The following is a 21,421-nucleotide window of genomic DNA, read 5'->3' as shown; positions in this document are numbered from 1 at the left end:
TGAATATTGGTCAATCAATTTCTTAAAATCATCAACTGATGCTGCACATGCTAGCTACTTCTTGGGGTAAATTATTCCATGGTTCAACAACTCTTCTTGTAAAAATATATTTCCTGGCATCTGTTCTTGAAAAGTATTTAAATAGCTTAAATGTATGACCTCTGGTATGGGTAATGGGTGAAAAAGTAAAAAAATCAGAATGGTCTATATCATACTTATCATGTAGCATATTGTAGACAGCAACCATGTCACCTCTATAACGTCTATAATGTAATGATGGCAACTTAAGTACTTTCAATCGTTCCTTGTAGTCAAGATTTTTTCATGTCTATGCATTTTGCAAACGGTTCTTGAAAGTAAGTAAGTCTATATTGTCAAGTATGTAATGCATGCAGATCTGTTTCATACCTTCTAGTGTAGCAACTCAGTATGCAATGCATACAATTTTGGTATGAAATGCACTCAGGCTTTTTAACAGTGTGTAACTTTAGTAGTAATGCTAGAATTAATAACAAGTAGATGACGAAGGCCAACCAAATTGGAGTCTCTCACGTGATGGCTACCTGATTCCTAGTCTATGTATAATTATACTAGTCTCGCGTGGCCAGACCCTTTCCGCGCAGCCGCTTATCGATTGGAGATTATAAGCGGCGCGCTACTTATAATCTCCAATCGATAAGCGGCTGCGCGGAAAGCTAGGCGGAAAGGGTCTGGCCATGCACGCGAGACTATAATTATACCGGCATAGCTAACTGGTTTCGAGGTAGCTATATAACTAACTCTTAGTGTTTAACAGTATATAGTGAGGTAAGAAAAAACGATGCAGACTTGCTGTAACTTCAGACCACTGCTGTCCATTGTAGCAGTTTTAGTCACATTGGCTTTTTGTCTAACTTTTAGTGTAATCTATAGTACTCCAAGAGACTTTATGCTTTTACGTCACATCTACAACGGCGACAACAATTTGGTACGATGTTTGAATAATTTGACGAGTGTCACTTGTCGAGGGAGGTCTGTGGAATCCTCAGCGGCGGAATCAGGGACTAACCGCGAAATGATTGACGGCAAAGCCGTGCTCTCGATACCACAGCCGCCGACAAGCAATGATGACATAGCCTCCGAAGATATGAAATTATTTTGGCAAAGAATCAGACAGATCTCACCGTATATGAATAAGAAATACATCGACGGGCTCTCGTCCAGTAGAATTGCAGACATCGTGCGATACATGGACATAAGAAATTTGAATGGATATTCTGCATTTCAGTTTCTACGATGCCCAGGATTAGCAGTGATTAAACAACATATGGACAGTAACGGAAATCTCCATATTCCGAAACACTATCAGACTTGTAAGCAAATGTCTTTCCAAGAACATGGCCAGGTAGTTGGTTTAGTCAGTTTCCCAGGATCAGGTAACTCATGGGTACGTCAACTCTTAGAGACAACTGGAGTGTATACTGGGTCTGTTTATTGTGATCACGCATACATAGAAGCTGGGATGATTGGTGAAGGTGTTCGGTCAGGAAATGTTATAGCAGTGAAGACCCACAGTTGTGTGAATGATCAGTTTGGATATTCCAAAAGGATTTATGTTGTCAGAAACCCCTTTAATGCAATGTTTGCAAACTTTAACAGGAAAGTAAAGAGACAGTTTCAGAATTCTTCTTCATCTCATGTAGCTGAATTCAACGTAGCCCAGTTTGGTAAGCATATCATAGTTATAGCTGCAACTGAGTATATAGCTACTGACGTTTCCACCAGTGTTCGAATCCCGTAACACCGTGCGTGACGGTGGGGACTATTCTACGGAACGGAACGGAACGGAACGGAACGGAATGATGGACTAAACCACGGAACGGAACGCTTTCTAAAATTGAAGCTTGCAACTTACCATTGCTGAAACTTCCCTTATAAGTTAGCAGTGGCATCTCCAGTGGGTGATTAAACATAAGATAAAAAGAATTAACGGATCGATTGTGGGTTTTTGTTGGTTGTCATTAGTAACGAAGTATTATTGTGGGATGAGCTGTATCAGTGATGTTCATCCATACGGAGGGAACTTTATGTGAGCTGTTTTTCTTATTTAGACTTTAGAAAACAGTCTGGGCCGGTCTTTCAAGTCATAAGTCAGTGTATAAATAAAGCAAGCAGGAAGATACTGGTAACAGGAAAGAGCCAGCTGAATTAAAACTTGAAGAATTTTGTGCAGTGTGTGAGGAGCAAATATTTTGGCAGACCGCAAGGAGGGTATATTCTGCAAACATCACTGAAGTGTATGCATGGAGTTATTTATATATTAACAGCTGGTGCAGTGGACTAATGCCGTATTCAATAGTGAGCTGATTTTATCTGTTGCACAATTCAAGGATGTGTCTGACTGCTAGCCTTGAATCAGGCTAAATGCCAAAACTCCAAGATCAGCCAAATCTCTATTATAAGCCGCATGTGAAACCATGCCCGTAGCCACCAGGCAAACGTGATTCGGACCAGGATGTGTGTGTAATTTCAATGTATCTAGTCAGACCTGAAATGGAACACTCACATTAATTACATACCACCTAAGAATCCTAGGATTTCTTAAGTGTAACATTTCACATGCTTCACTCAAACAAAACAGGTTAAATTTGTTCGTCTATTTTCAAGTGATTCCCAGTCCAGCTGGTCCATGAAATTACAATGGGATCACATGTATTTATTACAGTGCGGGCTGTCCTGTGTTGGATCTACTCTAGAGTTGAGATTTCAAGGTAGACTCACTGCCATTGTACTGACACTAGTACTGTTGTAGCATGTTTAAGTGGAGGACAAATGAAATAGTAATGCTAGATTATTTATGTATTTTTCATAATGAAATTGATATCCCATTTTGATTTGTACTTCCACTTTGCAACATATTCAAGAACAAGAAGCTACCACACTTAATCTCCAACCACTGTCATTAATTAACCAAGATCTCACTAGTCTGTAATTCACCCTACTGTAGTGATTTTATTGATTCATCTGTATGTTTTCTTCATTTTCCTTTGAAGTTGTACCAAGAGTTCATAATAAGGTGGAGAGTGTCTAACTTGAACGCATTCACCAAACACCCTGCTTAAAGTAACACTTCGGCCTTATTTCAGAACAAAGGCTTTACCTTCTTCAGCAACACTAATCAACAGTTTTCTATCCCCCAGTAAAGGTGTTGATTTGATGAAAGGTGAACTTTACGCAGGGTGTTTGTACAGGCCATACTGAGAGTTAGACACTCTCCCCCATACAAATCAGTATTACGAACTCTTGGTTGTACAGTATAGGTAAACAAAGATAAGTTTCTCTCCCATCTGATTCTAGGATTTCTATTGACAAGGAAAATTCAATTATTTGTATACAGGCTCAAAATTGAGAAAATATAAAGAAAGTGAATTAATATTATACAGTCAGTTTGCTTTTGGATATTTAATGTCTCCAACCACAACAAAAATTCGATGAATCCATGCATCTCATCACTGGTCGTCTGAACATTCTGAAAGTGATACCTCACTCAATCAACCATATAATCTGTTTATTAGAGTCATGATTACCTAAACAATCAATTAATGTTTTATAATTATCCTATTCCATTTTCCTGGAGGTTCCACTGATAAAATGCAATTTCAGCAATGATAGCAGCTAGCCAAGCTGCAAGTTGATTCAGAAAGCGGCATTCCATTCTGTAAAATAGACCCCATCCAGAATTCAACTCAGTACTCAGGCTGAGATATCTGACAATAGTCCACTACTCTGTTAATGAATCATTGATGTTCACACAATATAGCCTCCTTGTTTCCTTTGTAGCGTAGCTATACACATACTGATTTATGCCGATTAGAAAGGCTGGGCCTCAGACTGTACATTCTAAAGTCAAGTAAGTAAAAATAACTCACATACTAGTAAAAACAAGTCACGCATTAGTTCCCTACTTGATATATCCGAAGATGAACGCACTGAGTCAACTATTCCCACAATTAGTACTTCGTTACTAATGACAACCAACAAGAACCCACAATCGATCCTTAAATTCGTTTTATCTTTCTTGGGGTAACGTTTGATTACCTGCTGGAAGTGCCACTGATAACTTGTACAGCAATGGTAAGCTGCAAGCTTCAATCTGAGAAAGCATTCCGTTCCGCAGTTTAGTCCATCATTCCGTTCCGTTCCGTTCCGTTCCGTTCCGTAGAATAGTCCCCACCGTGCGTGACTGCGTAAATCACTGCGTAGAGGTCTTTTTATCACGCTAACCACGGTTAGCACTACATATGGGGAGGTGGTTATGCCAAGCTGGTTAGCGTGATAGAATAACATCTACGCACTGCTCTACGCAGTCACGCACGGCGTTACGGGATTCGAACACTGATGAAAACCTCAGTACATTTGTGTGCGTGCATGCGTGCGTGCGTGCGTGCGTGTGTGTGTGTAGCCAGTATATAGGTATTTAGGTATACGTATATATATATATATATATATATATATATATATATATATAATCAAGAGTACATAATAATATATATATTTAGGAGAGTATCCAAAGCTGTATTGCCCCTTCAAAAATAATGTTATGCAATAGTCATCATCACCAAAGGTGTTAACTTGCTTCAAGAGCTATAAGAGCCTTGATGTGCTTGCAGGTCTTCCCTTTGGTATATCAACGCTTATCAACAAGTCTTTCATGGCGAAGCCATGTGTTGGAGTTTACTGAAATTATACTAAAATATTCTTTCGGATATGTTACACAATTATTACGCAGTGTGTTTTGAAGGGGTAATACAGGCATTGGATACTCTCCTAAATATATAATATGTTATGAACTCTTGATATAATGCATAATTCTTCAATATAGCTACCCAGTGTTTTGAAAACTTTTAATGTTAACCACCTGAAAATGCTTGATTTGACAAATCTCATACATATGTTTTGATATGTATTGCTCTTCCTTACAAGTCATGAAACTAACGCGTGCATTAATTAATTAGAATACACTTACGATACATGTGTACTAGCAGTGATAAAGCGTGATAGAGGCTATTGTTGTAGCATAGGCTATCCTTTGTTGGTTTAGCACTAATGTTAGGACTGTAAAGATGAGCCAATAATTATACTTAGCAGGTAGCTATAGGTGGCATAGCTGGGTGAGGTGATGGCGTAGCTGGGTGAGGTGATGGGGCTATGCACATATTAAAACTGGGCTCATCACTACAGCACTAACACTAGTGCTAAGTGCTGAAGCAACAAAGGAAAACATCTACACTACAACAATACCCTCTATCACGCTTTAGTACACATGCGTCGTAAGTGTATTCTAATTGATTAGTGTATGCGCTAGTGTCATCACTAGTGAGGAAGAGCAGTACCAGCAGTTGTAGCTCAATAGTGGTGTATCCAGTGTTGCAAGAGATGGATACTGCCTGGGTTTAAAGCTGTTTCCAACTCAGTCCATGAGTCCAGTCCACAAAATACATTACGCTGCCACACATCCCCGGTTGGCCAGAACTCCAGGATAATTTTGGCAGTAAAAGCATGTTCATGTATAGCTTGGTAAAAAATCAAACCTGCTGTCATGAATAATAAGACCGGTTTCCCAGATCCAGTCACGCATTTTATTCACTTATTCATCATACTGCTAGGGATTAAGATTAGGTTTTAATCCTACCCTCTTCAAACCCTCCTTTGGGAAAATGCATTTGCTACATTAGCTATATATACATACCTTTTTGGTTGAATACTAAAATTCGGCAGTTTATCATGCAGCTAAGGAAATATTTGCTATATATGTTTAGCAACAAAAGACATTACTTTTCCTCCTTTTATTAGAATATCTGCCACACCAGCAGTTTTATGTGGATTGAGAGAAAAAGAGGATGTTCATGACTAGATTTTGATAGCAGTATAAAACATTCAGTATTGGTAATCACACACATTTGAGTGCAACTGATTAGGGAATAATTGTACGAGTAACAGTCAAAATTGCACGAGGCGAAGCAGAGTGCAATGTTGGCTGTTATGAATACAATTGTATTTCGGAGGTTCCGGATACAAGGTACAGTGTTAACTAGTGGTATTGCCCTCAATTCCTGTTACTCACAGCACTTCAAAGCTAAATCTATAAATAGAATCTCCCACTTCCGGTGGCGCTCTTTTCTGTCGCTCACATTAGCACGTGTTGTTATTTTTCGTCTTCTTGCCGATTGACTTCTGATGGATGATTCATCCCTTCGAGCCTTGTTCCAGAAGATTTCCTCTGATGATACGCATCGCAGGTCTCTCCTAGAGGCGTTACAACCGACCCTTGAAGAGACAACCGAGGATCCTGGTCGGACCATAGAAGCTGGAGGTGACACCTCTGCTAGCAACGTGCCCCAGCCAGATGACAGGGACAGACCTGAAGATACCTCGCTGGTAGCCGATGTGCACCAGACGGGAAGAGATGCCTCGCTGGTCGCCGATGCGTGCCAGTCGAGAGGGATTGGCGAGCAGGGCGCCGATGAGCCCCTGTCAATGTCCAATCCTCCTGGGAGCCGGAGTGACAATTCTGGGAGTAGTAGCTCCCACCCTCCAACATTCAATCCCGTCCTCTTCGACCCCAGCTCAGTCACCTCAGAGAGTGAGTACACATTTGATGCACATCAAATAATTACGGATTATTTGGAGAAACATTTTAGGGTGTCTCTCACAAAGGAGGTACGAAACCCCATGCATAAAACACACCCGGTCCCACATGCACCTGTAATGAAGGTGCCTAAAGTAGACCGTTTTATGCTCGATCATCTTAAACAAAATTATCCGAAGTCACGTGATGCAGAGCTGGGCACGATACAATCGGCACTGCTGTCTGCCACAGGCCCGCTCACGTGTCTATGGGCTGATATCATTGACAGTGAGTTACACACCAACGAAGAAGGGGTTGTGAATGTGCATGATGTTCTGGATATCGTGCAGTGAACTTTGGTATTATTGGGTAACGCCAATGAGCTGATATCCCAATCGAGACGCAGCAACATTCTGCGTTGTGTTGACGGCTCGCTAGAAAAGTATGCTTCTGAACCACGACCGAATAGTGGAGGGTTCCTATTCGGTGAAGGCTTCTGTGCACAGTTAAAAGGCAAGGTAGAGTCCGACACGACCCTTGCTCAGGTAGCCTCGCTGTCGAAGCGCTACCACCCGTATGGCGAGAGACCTCGTGACTTCCGTCGTTCTACCCTAGGACGCAGTAAGCAGTTTTTTCGAAAGAGCCCTGCCGGAGGAGTTGGGCACCGGCAGGGCCAATCGTCCAAATTCCAGCACAGGAGAGGATCGGGTACCTATCACCGCTCCCAAGCCCCGCCCACATTCAACAATTCGGCCAAGTCGGGAAAACCCTAGTCAGTCTGCCCACACCTCACCCTTCCTTGTTAGACCTACGGTTAGACTTCAGCCTTGTCACAAAACATGCGACAAAGCCAGTGGGAAGCAGAACTTCTCTCTTCATGGCAAACTGGGCCAAGTTGACACAAGATCAATGAATCCTCTCCACCATCCAGGGTTATCACCTCCCTCTGGTCAGCTGGCCCCACCGTTGGCTATCAAGCAGCAGACTGGACGACAGCAAACCCTCAGCCTTACAAACAGAGGTCCAGAAATTAATAGAAAAAGGGGCCGCAGTGCGAGTGCAGCCATCTCAGGTACATGTCTCCAGTCCCATGTTCATAGTCCCGAAAAGCGGCGGAGGCTGGAGGCCAATCATAGACTTGCGGTTCTTGAACACGTACCTGGAACCTCCGCATTTCAAGATGGAGGGGCTGTACATGCTACCTGTCATCCTGAAACAGGATTGGTTTATGGCAAAGATCGACCTCAAAGATGCCTACCTAACCATTCCAGTGGCAGCAGTGCACCACCCCCTGCTATCCTTCCAGGTACTAGCTGGAGAGTGGATACAATTTCAGTCCCTACCATTCGGGCTTTGCACCGCTCCCTTTGTATTTTCGAAGGTAACAAAGCCCCTTGTTCAGTTCTTACGTCAGCTGGGAATCTATATAACCATTTATTTAGACGATCTACTAATAGCATCCCCAGGCAAGCCACAGCTATTAGAAGACCTCTCAACGGTGTTTTGGCTGTTCACAGCTCTGGGGTTCCTGATCAACCTGCCCAAGAGTATAACCGAGCCAACCCAGAGTATCGAGTTCCTTGGTTTTGTAATAGATTCAGCTCAGATGACAGTGACTCTTCCTCCCCACAAGGTGGAATCAATCCAAAAGGAGGCATCCCAGATTCTGACATTGGAGACTGTACAGATCAAGACATTGGCACACCTGATTGGAACTCTGGTAGCCACGAAGCCAGCAATACCACTAGCCCCGCTCCACTTCCACAGTCTCCAGGATCTAAAGGTCCAGACTCTGCGGTGCCACAAGGCTTCCTACCACACCACTGTCCACTTGTCACAGGAAGCACAGAGAGATCTCCAGTGGTGGGCAACTCAGTTGCCCACTCATTGCTCCAACAGTATTGTGAAGACAGAAGCCTCTGTAGTGATAGAATCAGATGTGTCCAAATCAGGTTGGGGAGCCATATGCCAGGGAGTGAGCACCGGGGGCAAGTGGACTGCAGGGAAAGCAGCATCACATATCAATTATCTAGAGCTAACAGCAGCATTCCTGGCACTACAGTCTTTCACCAAAGATCTGAACAATGTGGGTGTGCTGATACGGATGGACAATCGGACAGCAATAGCTCAGATAAACAAGATGGGAGGTCCAACTCTATCCCCACTATGTTGCCTGGCCTTAGAGATCTGGGAATGGTGCCAGGCCCGCAACATCACTCCACATGCAGAGTACTTACCTGGGGTGGACAATGTCAGTGCAGACTGGGAATCTCGCCACCACATGGACAGCAGCGATTGGCAACTTTTGCCATCTGTTTTTTCAGTCACTGAACAGTCAGTTGGGTCCATTCAGTGTAGACCTATTTGCCAGCAGGACCAACGCTCAGTTACCACGGTATTACAGCTGGAAGCCGGACCCAGCAGCCATAGCAGTGGACGCCTTCTCAGTGCCATGGGCTCCAGAACAGCCATATCTTTTCCCACCATTCAGTTTGATTGGGAGAGCTCTGAGCAAAATTCAGTTAGAGGCAGTGACATGTGCGTGTCTTGTAGCCCGGAATGGCCAGCTCAAGTCTGGTATCCCCAGTTGTTGAGTATGTTAGTGATCAACCCAATACTCCTTCCAATGACTCAGGATCTCCTCATGAGTCCAGACCAGCTACCTCACCCTCTGGTGATGGAGAGTCGAATGCCCTTAGCCGCGTGGCTTGTCTCAGGCAGGGATTTGCCATGCAGGGATTTTCAGAAAGGGTTACCGATATGCTCCTCCAATCTTGGAGAGTCAACACTCACACATCATATAGCTCAGCCTGGAAAAAGTGGTGTGGCTGGTGTGTTACAAGGCAGATCAATCCACTTTCAGCCCCTTTAGCGGACATCTTAGAGTTCCTCACAGATAATTTTGACTTAGGACTCCAGTATCGCCCATTAAACACTCTCCGTTCTGCCATATCAATGACACATGCCAGGGTAGACAATTGCCAAGTGGGAACTCATCCAGTAGTGGTTAGACTATTAAAGGGAATGTACAATGCTAGGCCACCTACTCCTCGCTATTCTCCTCCAATCTTGGAGAGTCAACACTCACACATCATATAGCTCAGCCTGGAAAAAGTGGTGTGGCTGGTGTGTTACAAGGCAGATCAATCCACTTTCAGCCCCTTTAGCGGACATCTTAGAGTTCCTCACAGATAATTTTGACTTAGGACTCCAGTATCGCCCATTAAACACTCTCCGTTCTGCCATATCAATGACACATGCCAGGGTAGACAATTGCCAAGTGGGAACTCATCCAGTAGTGGTTAGACTATTAAAGGGAATGTACAATGCTAGGCCACCTACTCCTCGCTATTCCAATTCTTGGGATGTAACACCAGTAGTAGAATCCCTGAGAGGTCCCTCCACTGAATACACCATTCTCCAATTAGCCAAGAAGGTTGCAACGTTAATGGCCTTGAGTAATGCTGATCGCTGTTCTGACTTGGCAGCGCTAGACAGGGACTATATGAGATGGACTACTACTAGTGTGCAGTTCACAGTAGTACAGCTTACTAAGACAAGGTCATCAGGACCGCCCAGGTCAGTAGTTTACTCAGCCTTGCCTAATGATCCAGACATTTGTCCAGTTGTTAACCTTCGTCAGTATATTGAAAGGACTACCTCTCATGTCACTACTATGGCTCCAAAGCCAGTCTTTATTACTTCCAAGAGACCTTTTCGAAGGGCGCGCCCTGCTACTCTGGGGCACTGGATTAAGGATACCCTTAAGACAGCAGGAGTAGATACTGAAAGATACACGGCCCACTCAACAAGAAGCGGCAGTACTTCTCAGGCAAGAAGAAAGGGAGTGCTTGTCTCTGATATTCTGAAAGTAGCCAACTGGTCTACCAGAAGCACCTTTGAAAGATTCTATCATAAGCCAAGTGAACCATCAGCATTTACAAGAGCTGTCCTTCAGTCAAGGCAGAATTACAGGTATATATTGTGTGCTTTGAACGTACTACTAGTTAACACTGTACCTTGTATCCGGAACCTCCGAAATACAATTCACAGATTCCCCGAGGACAAGGTCCGTAAGGGGAGGATGGATTGTATGAGGAGGTGAAGGATACAAGGTACAGTGGGTTCCCACCCAAATACATGTATTTATCATGTTACCCTCCCCTCTAGTCATGAGGAAGAAGAGGCAAATTACCAGTAAAGGAAAACACGATTAGCTGTCAACAACATTGTTAATGTGATTTATGTAGGTAGTACTGATAACTAGCTATATAACATTTAGGTTTTGATCATGTGATTATATACATGTGTATGCTCATGTGTGGTATATGACATTTAGTTATCATAAATGCAGCAGCAAGCTGAGTCTTGCTACCTGTGTAAATATGTATATAGTCAACAGTGCTATTTGTTCACTACATCAAAGAGCGCCACCGGAAGTGGGAGATTCTATTTATAGATTTAGCTTTGAAGTGCTGTGAGTAACAGGAATTGAGGGCAATACCACTAGTTAACACTGTACCTTGTATCCTTCACCTCCTCATACAATCCATCCTCCCCTTACGGACCTTGTCCTCGGGGAATCTGTGAATTATTCCATAATTGCACTCAAATGTGTGTGATTGTCTACTAACACACAGTGACCACCCTTCATGGTTTGTAGTACACATCTATCTAGTTCTATGTGGCCATTAACTTCTACCAGGTAATTGCATCATTCTTCTTTTTATCACAACATTTGTTGTTGCACTTTAAAGGCTTCTTTTAAAGGCTTTAGCTATTTAAAATGTCTACATTTGTTGTACTTAAAAGGCTTCTATTGTCAGCTTATTTGATTGGCTATTCATTATATCACTTTCTGGTTGCACTTAAAAAGGTTTCTGTGATTCTGCTATTTTCTTTACAGTGCAATTACAGAAACAAGCCATAGCGGTGCGATTTGGGATTAATTGCACACCTACTATTAGGAATAATGTATGGCAAACTAAATCATTATGAGATTAGGTGTTTAATTAGAAAGTTGATCTAGAAACTGTGTCAGAAATGACGACAAGTTGTACACAATTAGAATCAAAGCCCCAACCCTAAATTGAAAACTATTCCAGCCCACACACTGATTTCTAATATATACCAGTATTTTAAAAAGTTGTTAATTTAAAAATGAAGTAGGGATCTATGCAGTGAGACAAGAGATGAATGATGGTATTACAACATAGCTCGATGGGAAGTCCCTATTTTGGCATTGAACGAAATGGTTGTATAGCTATTGTTCCAAAGTAAGGACTTTCCCACTGTAATACCATCATTCATCTCTTGTTTCACTACTATTTATTGCATAGATCCCTACTTTATTTAAACACTAGTTTGTTTAGTTTTGTGTTGTAGCACAGCTAGCTAACTTGTGACTATTCTATTAGAATATCACACATGATTGTTGTATTAGAGTATCTCATGTCAGCCAAGGGGTGTGCAGCTAGCTAGACCAATAAGGGGTGAGGTCATCTTGTTTACTGTTAAGTAAATAGCTAGATTTTTAAGGGATGCAGTCTCTGTACTAGATCTTTATGTGGTCACGAACCTGGGATCCCAATTGCAAAGTCGCAGATATTTATAATTTACTTCTTATTGCTTTACAACACCAGATGCAAGATTACAGAATAAAAATGGCTATGTACAAAAAGAATGTGGTGGTGATGGGGGTCTGATGGTAACATGTGCCAACTGCCCAAACTAATTACTTATAAAACTGGTTGATTATTTAACTATATCTAGTATGCCTCTTATAGTAGCGCCGGGACTGAAGCACTTTTGAAATCCGGCTCTGAAATAATTCCGTCTGTAGCGTGTAAGTATGCTGCTGAAAGAAAGTGTTGATACAAAAAATTATTGCCTTGATATGGTTTCATTGTATGAAGAAGACAAGCAGCCAAATTGAAGATAAAAGAAAAGACAAGGCACAGGGGGCTTACACTCATTGGAACCCCAAAAGGCACATCCCACTGGTGAGTTTGTTATTGTGGTGTAAGATAGTGGCCATGCACTGCTTCATAGTCAGTCAGGCAGTGAGACTAAAATTCGAGTTTTGGTGAACTTTAAAAAATTCTATACTTGGCCACCTGTAAGTGTTTTGTTATATTATATGTTTAGTAGTTGTAACATGGGCACGAGTGATTTGCATGAAATATACACACGAGCACGAGGGCGCAGCCCGAGTGCGAGTGTGTATATTTCAGGCAAATCACAAGTGCCAATGTTACAACTAATATATTCCACTTGGGTTAATCACCTGCAAGTGTACATGGAAACTGCAGGAATGCTTTGCGAGTGTATTTATATGGGACCATGTGACTTTCGATTGTGGGTAACGTCGTAAGAGCAACGACAAGGCACTGCTGAGAGGCCGAACGTAAGTGTATCGTCACGAGCATGCAGATCGCTTCGATTGTGGGTACGCAATTAAACACAGGAAGCCCAAATACGAGCTGAACAGCTCATAATGAAGCTTAAGGTGGCTGGGAACAGTTTCCGTATGGCTTCACCATGAAATTTACAGGGCCTAAAACAAGCAAGCTATCTTCACGAAGTGCATTGTACTAACAGAAATCTATGAAGCAATTTGTTCTCTACTGTTTACAACAAACAGGAGCTCTCTGGGATGCGTGTAGCGCAAGTTACAAATTTAGCCCTTCAGAGTGAACTCTTTCTCAGCGCTTGGTGCTATGGGGCTGGATTCGCTGTTAGACACTCTTTATCTGATTATCTATCATTGTGTGGAGCTACTTTTTCTACCAGGTCTTTAGTTCACGCGTTAATTCTACCCATGTCACACAAAGATTTGAAACGGATTTTTTAAAAATTCACCACTGCCAGGCAGAAGCTAATATTAAAAATCGGCTTCCGCACAATTGCAGCTTATTTACTACTGCTTGCCCATCCAAAATTCGACAGTCGTATCTTGAAAATCTGGCAACTAGTTCATTTTTGTATGGAGGCTTGTAATAATAGCGCACGGCGATCTTGTTAAATGCTGTGATGATGTGTGCTTACACAACATAATTATATTCATTTGCAAATGACAGGAACTGGTGGTCAACCACAGTAATGATTATATTTAAGCCTCATAGCTAATGTGATTGCTTGCATAACATTGTTGAAACATTATGAAAACTGTTCCGAACCACCTTAAGTGCACTATAAAGTACTTACTATACTAGCCATGAATAAACTAAAGCAGTGAATATGTTTACAGCGCTATAATGGCCTAGCCAATTAAGCGCCACGCCCAGTCACTACGCGTGTGTGACATCGCGCCAGGTGTCAAAACGGCAGTGTAAAGACGATTCAACTACACTAAAGTACTTACTTTACTAGCCATGAATAAACTAAAGTAGTGAATACTATTAACACTAATGGCCAAATCAATTAAGCGCTATGCCCAGTGTCTGTGGGACATCCCCATGTGACTATTGAATGTAACATGTTTAATATAAACTAACCTGTGACCTTCTTCATTCAGTAAAACAATGAACTATCTTTTTCCCCAAGTCCATGATCTATGCCTTGGCTTACTTTACAAAAACTAAAACCCACTATCGATCCTGTGAAGTGTCGCTATATTAAGGAGGTCGCCTTCACCTGCAGATATACTAGTGAACATTTAATCCATAATCCAGTCTATACCCAAGACCAAGACTGAATTAGGAATTAAATGTTCACTAGTATATCTGCAGGTGTAGGCGACCTCCTTGTTTCCCTACTTTTTTTTCTATAATCCCTAATCGAACTTAAAATTTCTAATTTTTCCTTAAACTTGTTTGTTTCCTTTTTATTGTAACATTATTATGACTGGTGAGCCCACGCATACCGCATCAAAAGAAAGGATGGCGCTGGAATTAATGTTTTCGTCTGAACGCACCCCAGCTATCAAAAACTGCTTCGAAAGTGTAGTGGCCATTGCACTTCGCTTTCAGCTATGTTCAGCCCGATACACAGTGCTACATTCGAAAAACAGTAGAAGAAGTGCCTCTGCAACAATCCAGTCACCACGAAAATACGACGATTCGCGTGCCCCCAACTATCAATTACTGCCTCGAAAGTGCAGCAGCCATTACGCTTCGCTTTCAGCTATGTTCAGCCCGTTACACAACGTTACAAATGAAGAACAGCGTTAGAATCATCTCTGCAATCAGTCCAGTTACCACAGAAAATACGGATGATTCCCATTTACAAATGTACTGTAGGGAAGCCATGCATCACACTACCACGAATCGACACCTTGGGCTGTCAGCAAAAAAAAGGGGATATAAAGGAGGACAAAGGTAAGTCCATGATGCATGCATTGTACGTACTGTGGTATGCCATGTCTCGGGATGAAGCGACGTCAAACAGTGAAAAAATCAAGCCCATAGCCTTAGCCGTTATCGAGTTGTACTTGCCTGAAGGCATCAGGCAGTTAGTCAGTAGAAAATTCCATTGAATAATTTTTTTTTTAAATTTCGTAACAATTTATTGGAAGCCTTTAGGATCGTACTGAAGGCACTTTTGGGTTTGGTTATACCTAACCAATACTGCCAAGATGCCAGGATGGAGTTGTGAAGCTGGTTTTTGGGTGAATTTTTTAGCTAGGAAAACCCAAATCTCCATGGTCCCTAATATACAGTACTACCATACTGTATGATATATATAATATATATAAAGAACTTTGCGTGGGAGCATCAAAGCAAAAAAGTGCTCTATATTTGCCATAAAAGCCCAAGTGTTCTATATTGGGCAGTTATAGAATACTTTAATAGACCACAGTTCTATATCAGGTAGTTATAGAACTGTTAGGTCTATTTTGTAGGCTGATAGCCTACTTTGAGTGAGTAATCACTCATTCTGGCCAGTACAACCAATCAACCAAGCCAGTGTAGGCTGATAGCCTGACTGTGCTGGCTGACTAGTCAACCCAACCGTAAGAGCAAAACCACTGGATTTAATTTATAGACACACTTGAAGATTTCGATGATGGTTGCTTGTGGTCAGCAGTAGTGAACGTTCTTAGTGCGTTTTGCTCAATAAATGTACAAGTCCTAGGAGTATCACGGAAATATGCTTATTAAAGTACCACAATCAAAAACTTTTGGTATTGAGAAGATGGACTAGACTCACAAAACAACTAATGAAGGCACAGCACAGTGCAACACAGGCGAAACATAGGTGCAATGCCTATTCTACCGATGATAACACTCCTCCGTGAGTTTCTAATTGTTTTGTGTGTCTTGTGTGTACCTCAAGTTGACAGTTCTCTATACCAGATAAGGCACTGCCTTTCGCTCGTGCTATACAGGAAATATAGCACTCAAAGAGTGGTCTCGAGACAAAATATAGCACTCGGCTTCACCTCATGCTATATTTGTCTCTTGCCCACTCTTTTCGTGCTATATTTTCTGTATAGCACTCGCGGCAGTGCTTTATCTAATACTATATATATGGACTAGTACTATTCTGTAAAAGTGATTTTCGTCGCGTAAGATATCTCTACGATAATTTTCAAAAGTGGAATTCTGTGCGGCACATAAAATTTTTGGTGCGATCCCTACTTAAACGGTGCTACTAATGTACCATTTTGTGTGTGTGTGTGTGTGTGTGTGTGTGTGTGTGTGTGGCCGGATTTGCGAAAAGTAGTCGTCCACATACAATCTAACTTTGATGATTCATAACTTCAGATTGAAAAAGACTATTGACTTAAAAGTTGGTCAGTAGTGAGTATCAAAATAGCTTCAAGGATGGAGAAAAATTCAGCACTTTATGCCTTTTGATCATGGCGTTATGGTTTTCCACGTTTACAGAATTGGATATGTGTGGAAGACCCCTTTTAACAAATCCAGTCAGTGGCAGACACATATATATCTAAAACAAAAACAGCCTTGGGGCTGTAAAAAAAGGTGCTGCCAAACAAAGTGGGATCAATCAAACAAGCTTATTCAACATGACTGGTTAGAACAAGGACTGATATCAAGTTGCAGCCAAGTAGATTATTATTATTATTAGCACTTTACAGTGACCAGCACTGAAGGTCTGACAGCAACATGTGCTGCAGCCTTAGGATTACCTAACCTAATTTCAGGGACTTAGACCTAATGACTTGACTTACAGACTGACTGAAAAGGTGTAACAGAAAAGGGGCCAAAGTAAGGAAAAAAAAATCCTTCCAGCCCCAGGATTAGATCCTAATATCACCATGATCAATCTGTAAAAGAACTATTATAGTAAAAACAAAGACTGGTATCAAGCTGCAGCCAAGTGAATGCAGTATTACCCATTCTCTTTGTAGCTAGCTATAGCTTTAATAAAACTAGAGTAAATACACATGCAACTGTTATTAAATTGTCATTTGGCTGCTTTTTAAAATTGCACACTACAAAAATGTGGCTAAATGACAATTTAATAATAGTTACATGTGCATGTATTTGCTCTAGTTTTATTGTATTTATGCTATAGCTACAAAGTCGAGTATTAAAATGCTATGCATTTTAGAGGTGTCTTAAATTTAAGATAGGGCTCTAAAAGACTGCAAAATAAGCAGTGTTGGGAGTAACACGTTACATAAGTAACGCGTTACGTAATATTATTACTTTTGTGGTAACAAAGTAATATAACGAAATACGCTATAAAAACAGGTAATATAACGCAAGCTACTTTACTTACAAATGTAACGCGTTACCTAAGTAATATAGTTACTGTAACGAGTCTAATATGACGTAATATTATTACTAAAAGTAACGAAGTTACTAATCTCGTTAGTAATCCTCTGAGTAATGCCTAACCACAATGGAGTAACGAGGCCTATTGAATGAAGCTTATTCACTAGCTTCTTACTTATAACCAAGATTTGTACATTGTCCAACAACGCAATCATGTCACGTGATAAGGTGGTAGTTTCACACGTGACAGCTTAAGACTGTGGACACAAAGTAATATAATATGTAATATTATTACAGTTACTTTATTTTATGGGTAATATGTAACTGTAACTAAATAGTTCTGTTGCAAGTAATATGTAATATGTAACTAGTTACTTTTACAAAGTAACTTGCCCAACACTGAAAATAAGTCAGCAATTAGCGTAGGTGGCATATAAACTCATCACTTCCCAGAAACGCGACAGGTCAGAATCGAGTAAAACTATCAAAGATTGTCCCATGAAGTGCATGAGTGACTGGATCATACTTTGGAAAATCGCTTATGGTGGCGCACACAAGAGAGGTGGAACTCCAAGACTTGTATTGAAGAAACTTAACTCGCCAAATAACTTGCGTTAGTAAATCCAAGGCTGTGAAACTAACACGGCCTAAGATAATAAGCATCAAAAACGTTGGCCTCATGGGGCCTCTTGCACTGACAAGTATATGTAAAGGAGGAAGAGAAGTAGAAGAATACAACGTTTTGTGCAAAATATTATGGGGCATCACTAAAATATGAGAGGGATTATTTACTTACTAATATGCTTATATAACATTGTACCAAAGGTTGTGTCATATCGCGAGGGTTTTTTTTACTAGAAATGGTTTTAAAGGTTGGTTTTGGGTAAGCGTTCAATTAGAGTTAGTCATTCGTGTAAATATAACACACGGTAGTTGCGCCCTATTTTCCTTGGCCGTGTGACTCACTACCTTGAGTCTTGATTATAAATGTGATGCCTAGGCAAGCTCTTACTTGTACAGCTAATCCAGGGAACAACCTGTGGGAGTTCACATATGTGCATTCATCAAACTGCTGTTTTCAAATGCATGGCTAGCTACAAAATATATTTATTTCAAGGTTCAAGTAGTAAGTTGTGATGCCAAGTAAGTACATTGTAAAATAGCTCACTATAAGCTAATTTTATACTTTTGATGGGATATTGTGCATTTAGGAGTCTTTAATCCCACCCACATAGTCATAACATTTACTTAAACCTCAGATTGTTTTGATAGTGTAGTTTAAGCACAACAAGTTTCTGTGAGTAGACTTGAGACAATTACGCTTTGAAAGTAGTCTATTATTTTGTGAGCAACACTCAAAATCAAGCTGAAGACTTTATTATACAGTACCATGAATGAACACAAGACTAAAGTTTGACAAATGTGGTGCTATTATACTTAAAATCTCGAGGGTTGACTGTTTTATTGAAGTGTATCAAGACTTCTTGGTTGCTATTAGAGTAAATGACTGCCCTACTAGAGTTTCTTGATCTTATTCTTCTAAACAATAGTCAACCATTGAACAACATCATGATCGGCAACATCATTCTTCTGGGCACGCATTTTTAATTTAAAATCTTGAAAGTTGTCTCCCCCAGAAGTAACAGTTCACCTCTTTTATATGGAAGCTACTTTACAACCATTTCTCTTCCTTCCTTATGTATATCTCGCTGATACTTATCCCTACACATGCTTTCTTTCATTTTGCATTTTGGAAACAGTTTTGGTAGTGCATATAGTTACCCTAATACAACAATCAAATAAACATGTAATTTTATTGCAGAAATCACTCTCACATATAATCTCAGAGGGTCTAATTTTCAGAACTTTCCTAGGGACTGGGAGGGAATGCCCCCAGACCCCTTAGGTTTGCATGCTAGTGTGCAAGGTATGCCTTCCCTATATTACCTAGTGTTATGTAGGCAAGCCCTGGCATCACCAAAAGTCTGGATATGTCACCCAACCAACTACATCATATTTATATCACTAGTACAAAAAATAACGAGTTCTGCTGTAAGCAAGCTACACAAATGGGCTACAGTGGAACCTGTTAATCAGGGCACTTAAAAATGAGGACACCTGCATAATCTAGACACTTTCCCAAAGTATCCCTTAGCATGTAAAATGACCTGGAAAATCAGGACACCTTGCTAATCAGGGCAGTTTTGATTTATCCCAAGGTGTCCTTAATACACAGGTTTCACTGTATCTATTCTTTCTGGTTCGTGTTTTTCTGTGAAATATTCACTAAATATAGAATTATGTGGTCTGCACATACAAATGTGTAGATCGTTCAGAAGAAGGAATATACAGCTGGCTACTAGCTACATACATAACAATCTATATATTTGCCAACTGAATTACAAATTGAGCAAAACCTTTATCATGCTGCCCTACAAATCAATTTTGTTGTTGTTACTATACTGTCTAACAATAACTACAAACTGTGCATTGTGTGTATATCTGGATTCCTCAATATTAAACCCTTCCTAGTGACAAATTTTTGGAAAATCACCCATAAAAGAATATATATAGGACACTTGCTCCACATGTTAAACAATTAGATTTTGTGTGGTGTTATTAAAACAACAGACCAGAAGCTGGTCACACATCATAGCCCTATGCCATCTTCCCAAGAATGTGACAGAAGGATTTGATAGTAACAATACCACTGTTACAAGTGCCACGTTTGACTTTGCAATTACACATACAAATACAGCATATTGTAACATTAATTGTCAATTTACGCATTAGAATATTTTATATCAATATTGAGGCATGAGGGTTGATTGACCTTCTTTGAAATCATTACATGTAACCAGGTCACCTAGGTCAAGGCATCAATAACTGGTAACTATGATATCCTAATACAACAGTCACCAGGCAATTAGTAGTTATTTTAGTAAACTGCTAAAATCATCCTGATATTTAATTTCATAGATTTAAAAAGTTTAAACTTTCCTCTAGGTGGAATTTAGACAGTTCAATAAGATTTAGAGAGCAGTCCCAGCCTATCCTGCTGATTCACTCCCAGCTTCAATCTCAGAGAGTCTAATTTTCAAAAATTTCCCTGGGGTGGAGCATGCCCCTAGACCCCATACAGGTTGCACTAAGGTGATTATAGTGTTATGTAGCCAGGTTTTGGCATCACCAAAAGTCTCACTATTCCCCAGCATGTTACCAATCTCCATTGTAAAGCTTTAGAATGTTTTTCTTGTATTCAAGTTTACTTGGTGTTAATGTTACTCATTCAACACCAAAATAATGCCTTATATGGAGCTAAACATTTAATGTGCTAAATTCACCCATATGAGAAATTCAGTTTATCATAGTAACCAATTTTTATGCTTTCATTGACAGATAAGAATTCTGATCAGTGGACACGAGATGTTACTAGGATGTCAAACGGTTGGCTAACTCACATACAGCTATGCCTAAAATCTCACCACAATTCCACGTTGGTGGTAAAATTTGAAAATCTAAAGGCTAATTTGATGGTTGAATTGAGAAGAATATTTGATTTTCTGGGATATCATTACACAGAGGATGATTTACTGTGTACAATTCAATCAAATTCTGATCAGTTCCACAGGAAGCACACAACAGACTTTGATCCATATACCCCTGAACAAAGGAGTAATGTTGGTAGTGTAATCCAGAAAGCAAATGAACTGCTAAGTTGGTATAATATTACTTACCCTGTTTATTAATTTTAATTTTATTGGAATAAATATATATTATATAGTTTTTATATGTAGCTATATCATAATTACTATAGTACAAAACTGGTATATGGAAATTCTTTGACAAATTGGTTGATTTTAAAATTATGAAGAGTAAAATTTTGGTGAAATACTTTGATGTTCTATAATAGGATACACTAAACATGAATTTTTGAGAGAGAATAAACCACAATGCAATTCATCAAATTTTCCTCAGCTAAACTTTGTGCTATATGATAATATAGTATATTGGATATGATATAATGGCAAGATATACGTAGTGTTATGATATGGCTGTAATTCGTGCATAAATTAGACAAAATATTCAAGCTATACAGACACCAGCTAGCCTATTATGCTATTAATGC

At 40.3% G+C, this 21,421-nt stretch overlaps 1 protein-coding gene and 1 long non-coding RNA gene across 7 annotated transcripts; one reads left to right on the top strand and one right to left on the bottom strand.

The window, feature by feature from the left end:
* The first annotated feature begins 702 nt into the window (after positions 1-702).
* On the top strand, positions 703-21,173 carry LOC136257010 (WSCD family member CG9164-like). 6 transcript variants are annotated; one of them, XM_066050099.1, is made up of 3 exons: positions 703-807; positions 901-1,706; positions 20,692-21,173. In XM_066050099.1, exons 2-3 carry the CDS (start codon positions 929-931, stop codon positions 21,039-21,041), a joined length of 1,128 nt encoding a protein of 375 aa, XP_065906171.1. In that variant the 5' UTR covers positions 703-807; positions 901-928; the 3' UTR covers positions 21,042-21,173. The 6 variants fall into 6 exon arrangements, 5 of the variants coding, with proteins under 5 accessions (XP_065906171.1, XP_065906170.1, XP_065906174.1 ...); XM_066050101.1 differs by lacking the exons at positions 703-807; positions 901-1,706 and adding exons at positions 9,681-10,582; positions 10,778-10,853; XR_010701770.1 differs by lacking the exons at positions 703-807; positions 901-1,706 and adding exons at positions 10,590-10,722; positions 10,778-10,853.
* On the bottom strand, positions 3,326-4,208 carry LOC136257013 (uncharacterized). Its single transcript, XR_010701772.1, has 2 exons — positions 3,945-4,208; positions 3,326-3,879 (listed from the first exon to the last, which is right to left on the bottom strand). It is a non-coding gene; the product is annotated as an uncharacterized lncRNA (long non-coding RNA).
* Positions 21,174-21,421: the final 248 nt, after the last annotated feature.

This window comes from Dysidea avara, chromosome 5 (genome assembly GCF_963678975.1).
Source record: "Dysidea avara chromosome 5, odDysAvar1.4, whole genome shotgun sequence".
Lineage (NCBI taxonomy): Eukaryota > Metazoa > Porifera > Demospongiae > Dictyoceratida > Dysideidae > Dysidea > Dysidea avara.
Note: the sequence above shows the minus strand (reverse complement) of the source record. Positions and strands in the feature narration are given on the sequence as shown.